The sequence below is a fragment of the Juglans microcarpa x Juglans regia genome, chromosome 5S, assembly GCF_004785595.1.
Source record: "Juglans microcarpa x Juglans regia isolate MS1-56 chromosome 5S, Jm3101_v1.0, whole genome shotgun sequence".
NCBI classification, from domain to species: domain Eukaryota; kingdom Viridiplantae; phylum Streptophyta; class Magnoliopsida; order Fagales; family Juglandaceae; genus Juglans; species Juglans microcarpa x Juglans regia.
This window is the reverse complement of record NC_054603.1, coordinates 20,633,089-20,639,887: the sequence shown is the minus strand read 5'-3', so window position 1 is coordinate 20,639,887 and position 6,799 is coordinate 20,633,089. Positions and strand designations below refer to the sequence as shown.

At 38.7% G+C, this 6,799-nt stretch overlaps 1 protein-coding gene across 2 annotated transcripts; it reads right to left on the bottom strand.

Moving 5' to 3' along the window:
- Positions 1 to 339: 339 nt before the first annotated feature.
- LOC121267398 (PAP-specific phosphatase HAL2-like) lies at positions 340 to 4,525 on the bottom strand. 2 transcript variants are annotated; one of them, XM_041171264.1, is made up of 4 exons: positions 4,494 to 4,525; positions 3,659 to 4,048; positions 1,008 to 1,693; positions 340 to 475 (listed from the first exon to the last, which is right to left on the bottom strand). In XM_041171264.1, exons 2-4 carry the CDS (start codon positions 4,020 to 4,022, stop codon positions 428 to 430), a joined length of 1,098 nt encoding a protein of 365 aa, XP_041027198.1. In that variant the 5' UTR covers positions 4,023 to 4,048; positions 4,494 to 4,525; the 3' UTR covers positions 340 to 427. The 2 variants fall into 2 exon arrangements, with proteins under 2 accessions (XP_041027198.1, XP_041027197.1); XM_041171263.1 differs by having other exon boundaries at positions 340 to 1,693.
- Between the last annotated feature and the right edge of the window lie 2,274 nt (positions 4,526 to 6,799).

The window sequence follows — 6,799 nt, the reverse complement described above, 5'->3', positions numbered from 1 at the left end:
AATACCTCTCATTTAAAACATAGTTATATAAAGTGTTGTGAAAAATGTTGTGTGCAAATCATTTTCCATAAATAATTTTCCTTAAAGAAAATGAAGGTCACAAATTTTCCTGACCCTGTCAAATCATGTAGTATTCTGTGTTCTCCCATCGATGCTAAATGGCAAAAATCTTAAAGACTAGAGGAGTCCCAGCTAGCATCAACAGCTCTAATGATCTTGTCATGCAGTTTGGCTCCAGCAGATGCAATTACACCTCGATCAAGACATTCTAGGTAGATTCCCTTTGAAAAGTCAAGTGGGTGCCCTCCGGCATCTGTTACCACACCACCCCCCACTTGAATGATAACAACTCCTGCAGCATGATCCCATATTTTCTCCTTGTAGCCAGCCCTTGCAAACTTCATAAAAATCTCAGCATCCCCACGAGCTATAGCAGCATACTTGACCATACTGTATACTCGAAGTGGTTGCTTCCAGTCATTAAATCATGATATCAGACCTCTCTCAATCTGCCAAAATGTGCAATTTGATGCTCTATCTTCTTTGAGTAATGTTCGATACAAGTTCAGAGCACGCAAGCTCTGTACATTCCGTTTAAAAAAAAAAAAAAAAAAAAAAAACAAACGGTTGCACCCAGAGGGCTTTTCAGGTGTGTCTCACTTTCTTTTCAAAGGACTTACATGCCCTGGACTTGCATAAATCTTCGATATATCCAGTTAACATGATGATTCTCTCTCACCTACTGAAGTTAAGAAAGCAGGGTCGCTGTCTCATTTTCTGACCCCGTCTGGTTTAATATGAGCTTTCTGCTCTGCATTGTACCCCTACGGGCTACGACCTATTTTCATCTTTAATTATATTTATAGGAGAGAGAGCTTAGAGATTTTCAACTGTTCAACTGAAGCATGTGTTAATGAAAGATGAGTACAATGTAAAGAAAAGAAAGAAATTATAAGCCCAAGAAAACATAAGTTTCTTAAAGAGAATGAAATAAAAGAATAGGCACGTAACCCCATGGTGTGAGCTAGTCCTGCTGTGAAGGAGTGGCTTGAATTTGCTTTCTCCACTGGTTCACAAAATGTTGCTAATGCTGGATCATCAATGGAACAAACGCAAACTGGCCTTGCAGAGTTTGGCCACACAAACTTCTTATTAGCATGAAGCAGTGGTTGCATCCAAGCCCTGCCACTGTGCTTCAGAGCATAAGTCACTAAACCTTGGTGCCAAGAATCAGATGTTGGTGGAGTCAACTTAGTTTTAATTCTATGAAATCGGTGATGATAACTTAGCCATTCCTTTCTCGTTGGGTAATTCGGACACCCAAGAACTCCAAGCACAACTTCTCCATCCTTTATCAGGGCTAGAGCTATAGCATATTGATCCCCACGCACAAACCCCAGGGTTCCATCAACAGGGTCAAGTGTCCAAAATCTTCCAGTAGGACCACCAGATGAGTTGCAATGACTGATAGCTTCAAGCACGTCTGAGGTCCCAAGAGCCATATCTGGACCTTGAAATCCAAAACGAGGAGCTTCAGCTAGACATTCATTCACAGTGTTCACTACAGCTGCTAAAAGTCCAGATGCATCAGCCTTGGAGAGTTTTTTAACATCTTCTTCAGCAACAATGGACACATTTTTTCTCCCAAAAGACTCAGATAGTAACCAGCTGATAGCTGCTTGGACAATCCAATCTGTGGATGTAGAGTATGATTAAACTTAGTAGCCAATTTGAAATGCAATAAACTTATTTTCATATTTAATAATTTAACAGAGAAGAAAGGACTGGTTGAGGATCAACTGGTGGCTCACATTGAGTAAATCATTTTGGTCATCTCATTAATAGCACTCACGTAAAACGTGTTTCTATGGTCAAATTTAGGCATATTTCAATGTTGATGATGACGAAGTAATATGAACCAAGATCAGCTTATACTACTACTACTACTACACTGCTACCTTTTTCCTCAGCAACTTTAGAAGTTTAAACTCTAGTGCATTAACTAATTACCACCCCAATCATAAAATTGTCATGTAAAATGGGCAAAGAGAAGATTAGGAAACCAGTAGATGCCCAACCAAATGTAATTACTTCCAGGCTTGTACTGGAAGGGTCAACTTCAGCACAGAGATTTGAACACTTGGCTAACTTTTAATAGAAATAGAGAGAATTTGATTCCAACAAGCACTAAAAGTAGTTAGAGATTGCCAAAAAAAAAAAGAATGCTAGCAATTTGAGGGAAATTGGGCATACACTTTCCACGAAAGAGAAGGTAAGTGGGTACTGTATTAGGCATCACAGGGAGAATCTTCTTTTTTAACTAAGAATAGAAGTAACATGCACAAGTTCCAACTACAGGTTAGATAATGCGGCATGACTTTCTATGGTAACAGGCCACTCCACCTCAGGATGCGTCCAACAATGCACAAGAATCAGATTCCAACCAACTTTGGAACTCCAAAACACCAAACAACCCTTCTCTCTCTCTCTCTCTCTCTCGCTCTCTCTCTCTCTCAGTATGGTTACCAGTTTTGACATCCACTACTGATAGATTGAACCACTTTGATAATGAATGAGCTACAATCATATATATCCCATCAATGGAGTGTAAATAGTCTAAAGCCGTCACTTAATTAATAAAGAATGCAGATTGCTCGAAAAAGAAATTCATAGGGGATTAGTTCAAAGCTTGTTTATGGATGATGTATTTCGTTATAAAAAAAGAAATCATTAAGCACATTTGTTTCAAATAGTTGGAGAATTGACACCTAAAGTCTTAGGTAGGTGCAAGAGTCCATTCGAACCAATTTTTAAGCACATTGCATTGCTCTATTAATTTTCATTGCAAGTCCCTAACCTTTTGAGCAAATTCGAACTCCCACTTTAGCATTATTCTCTCATCACTCATTGCATGAGGCTCAAAGATCACCATACTTGCCAACTTGAATTAAGTTGCTACCAGATTGTTTTTTCAATTTCTGAAATGGTTCAACACGTCTGAAAGCAGCCATAACTTACAAGGAATATTACAATCTGACAAAGAGTCCAAATATGGCTTCATAGCTACTGTGTCTCAGGAAAAACTGAAGTCTTCGGGAATTATCCATCAACAATATCTCAGTCAATATTGAATTTCTAAGGGCCCAGTCCATAATTACTGCACAACATTTAAGTTTACCCCTCCTTGAAAAACGTTCTCTTGCATTTATAAAACATTTCAGTCTCATTTGTTTGCTTCCTTTTGGTGAAAATATGATGATAACAATCTCAGAGAACAACATGATAACATGATAACCCAACTAACAAAAATGTACTCTATTTTAAGAGAATAATTCTAGTCATCACCCACACACCACGAACTTCAGTTATTTTATTTTATTTTTTCATTTTTCTTATAACAAATACGTGGACGAATAAGTACAGTAACTCAATTAGTTTAATAAAAATAAAATAAAATAAAATAAAAATAATTTTAAAATATGTAAATTATGTGGTATGCTACGAGTATCATCTCTCGTTTTAAGAATGTAAAATTTCCATCAAAAGCTCCAGCCAAAGGCGACCAAAACACATGAAGCCAACACCGGCGCCAAGAACCCTACTCAGATAAAATAAATAAATAAATTATGAAGAAATGGTAAGAAATTGCGAAAACTACCTGCAATAGTGACAGGAGAACTGTCATCCTTGGAATGGACCTGATCTTTGCTTTTGGAAATCAAACTGTCTTGCACTCTCTGGCAAAGAGAACATGCCATTTGTACAGCTCTGACAGCAACATCCAGTTCCTTGTAAAATTTTTCTGGCTCGGCAGATGCATCGCCCAGATTTTTCTGCTCCTCTATTATTGAAGAAGAATAACTCTGATTGAACTTGGGTACAGAGAAAATGTGTTTTGCTGAGTTCTGGTGGTGGAAGAAGAGCACACTTCCTACATGATTGGACGTGAACTTGTGGATTACTCTTCCGTTTCCCGGGACATATGGAACTCCCGTAGCCAGCCTCCAACAGTATATAGGCATAATCAATGAAGATCTCTCCCTCCCTCCCTCTCACTCACACACAGAAAACACTTTGGCGTCTATATTTTAAATCATTATTTTATTATTATTTAAAATTTTAATTTTTTATTTTAAACAAATCAAATTGTATAAGAATAATTCTAATTACTATTCCTACCTATTAAATTTATTTTAATTTTTTTAATAAATATATAATGTATAGATAAAAATAGAATAATTTAATTAATTTAATAAGAATAAAATAATATTAAAATATATAATATTAAATGATGAATAACATCCCTATTTTATAAGTTGGCATCATTTTAACACTGACTAGTGACTAGGCAACGAAGTTGGACATCAATGCGATCTTGCGGACCAATTGCGCACCAAAAGCTAATGTGAAAAATAAAACGGAGCGTTTCACTTTTTGGACTCTCTCTTTCTCTCTCCAAGTTCTCCCCCACTGGCCTGTCAACGTCATTCTTCTCACTCACTCTCTCTCTCTCTCTCTCTCTCTCTCTCCTCTGGTTGCTTCCATCACTTTGTGTCCCTCACAAGCACTGAGATCAAAGCCACTAAGATCTGAAACCCCAAAACCCCTGCTTCAAAGACGATCTTGGGTAAGCAATTCTATGTTTTTTTTTGCTTCTCTAAGCATTTTTCTCAGGAGATCAAAAGAAAAAAGGGGGCTGGCTTGCATTTTTCTAGATTGGGGCTCCTTTGTGGGTTGGCTTGGCATCCTATAATCTGGGCTGCAGTAGAATCTATTAAAGATTCAAAACAAAAAAAAAGGAAAGGATGTAGTCTCAGGAGACCAAACTAGCTTCAGTTGTGTTTCTTCGTCGATCGGTACAACTAATTGGTCTCTTTTGACTTTGGTTTTGTTGCGAGTTTAGAAGGAGCCGGAGGAGATTGCGGCGGTTGTTGGTCGGCTTCCTCTATGCGTGGTGGTGGACGTCGAACAAGGAGTAATGCGGCTACAGTTGCTGCCACGGAGGGATGGCAGTGGCTTCGAGGGATCGTGAGGTGGGGCTGGGTTACGACATTCTCTTATGCGAATTCGTATTTTTCTGAGTTTTTTTTTATTTTAAATAAAAAAAATATGAAAAGCTAGTATTTGGTGCGCAAACGGTACACAAGATTGCTTGTACCTAGCAGAGCTGCGTACATTTAGGTAGTAAAATCTATAAGAATCTCCAAAGAATAACGTCTCGACATTGATGTCATTGTCCTGTTGTCTTCCATCAATCTTGTCTCTTACAATTAAATGAGTTGCCGAATGAGTACTCGAGAGTGCAATTAAAAACACCGCTAGAAGTGCACCGGCGATTTAGGCGATTTCGAGTGACCGCTTTTATCTGCATTTCAAGTTGGTTCATGTGGTTTCCTCTCTCCTTGTATGAGAGTGTCATTCTCTCTTAATGAGAGTCTATTTATTATTTTTTGAGCGATTGGGTATGGATTTTTGTTGGTAAATCACAATTATTTGCTGCTTGTTTATCTATTCAATAATGATTTTTTTTTTTTTTTGATGAAAGAACTGATCTCATTAATCATAAGTGTCAAATACATCAAACTCCAGGAACAGAATCGAGTAAAAACAACTACATCATTTCTTTTGTGACTATAGTTAAGATACATGAGGAGCATGTTTCAAGATCATAGATATCCTCTGAGCAACCAAAAGCAGTTTTTGCTAGATGATGTGCTGCCATATTAGCTTCTCGGTAGGTATGTGTAACTGACCAACAGGCATAGGAATTCAGAATCTCTCTTGCATCTTCTACCAAGCAGCCACCCAAGCTCCAATTCTTTGTGTAATTATTCAATAAATCCACCACTTGCTTTGAATCACCCTCCAGACAAAAATGTGTTATGCCAACCTCTTTGCAAAAAACTGCAGCTAGGAGCATACCGTATGCTTCAGCATCAAAAGAGGATCCTTTGAGATTTCTGTGTGCCTATAAACCTCCAATAAAGAAACCATGGTGATCTCTGATGAGAACTCCAATTCCAATTTTCCTGTCCTTTTGATTTATAGCAGCATCCCAGTTGACCTTAAATAACCCCTCCTCAGGCTTTGACCATCTTGGAACCCCTGCATTAGTTGTGAGCTTGGCCCCTATGTCCTCTGTGAGAGCTTCCCTATAAGATACCAGTTCTGCTTTGGCCAGTTGGTGGAGAGCATTTGGGTGTTTGAATTCTTTACCAAGAAGAGTATTGTTCCTTCTAGTCCATATGCCCCTCATAGTTGCTGCCACTTCTTCTAGTTCCTCTAAACTGAGTATCTCAACGAGTCTGGACCAGATATCAAAAATTAGATCACTTTGCACGGATAGCTTTTGCACCTTTTTCACTCCCTGACCCCACACATCCTTAGCAGCAATACATCCCCACAGAACATGTCCAGAGGTTTCTGCCTCCTGCTTGCAGGTCAAGCATGAGCCGTGTTCCACCACTTTCCTCCTTCTTAGATTTGCTAGAGTTGGTAAAGCCTCATTGCATGCTCTCCATAAGAACATCTTGGTAGCAGGGGTTACTCTTAGCTTCCAAATAGTTTTCCAAGCCTATTTTTCTTTTTCTTTGCCTGAGGTCTCCCCTTCCTGATCACACTCCAACACTTTACTGAGATGGTACCCACTCTTGACAGTGTAAAGCCCATTTGTAGTGAATTGCCACACTAATTTGTCTTCTCTCCCCCTCATGCTAATCGGTATTGATTTAATGTCAGTTATTTCTTGCTGGGTGAATAGCTCTTGTAAGAGGGGTTCCTTCCATTGCTGCATTTGGGG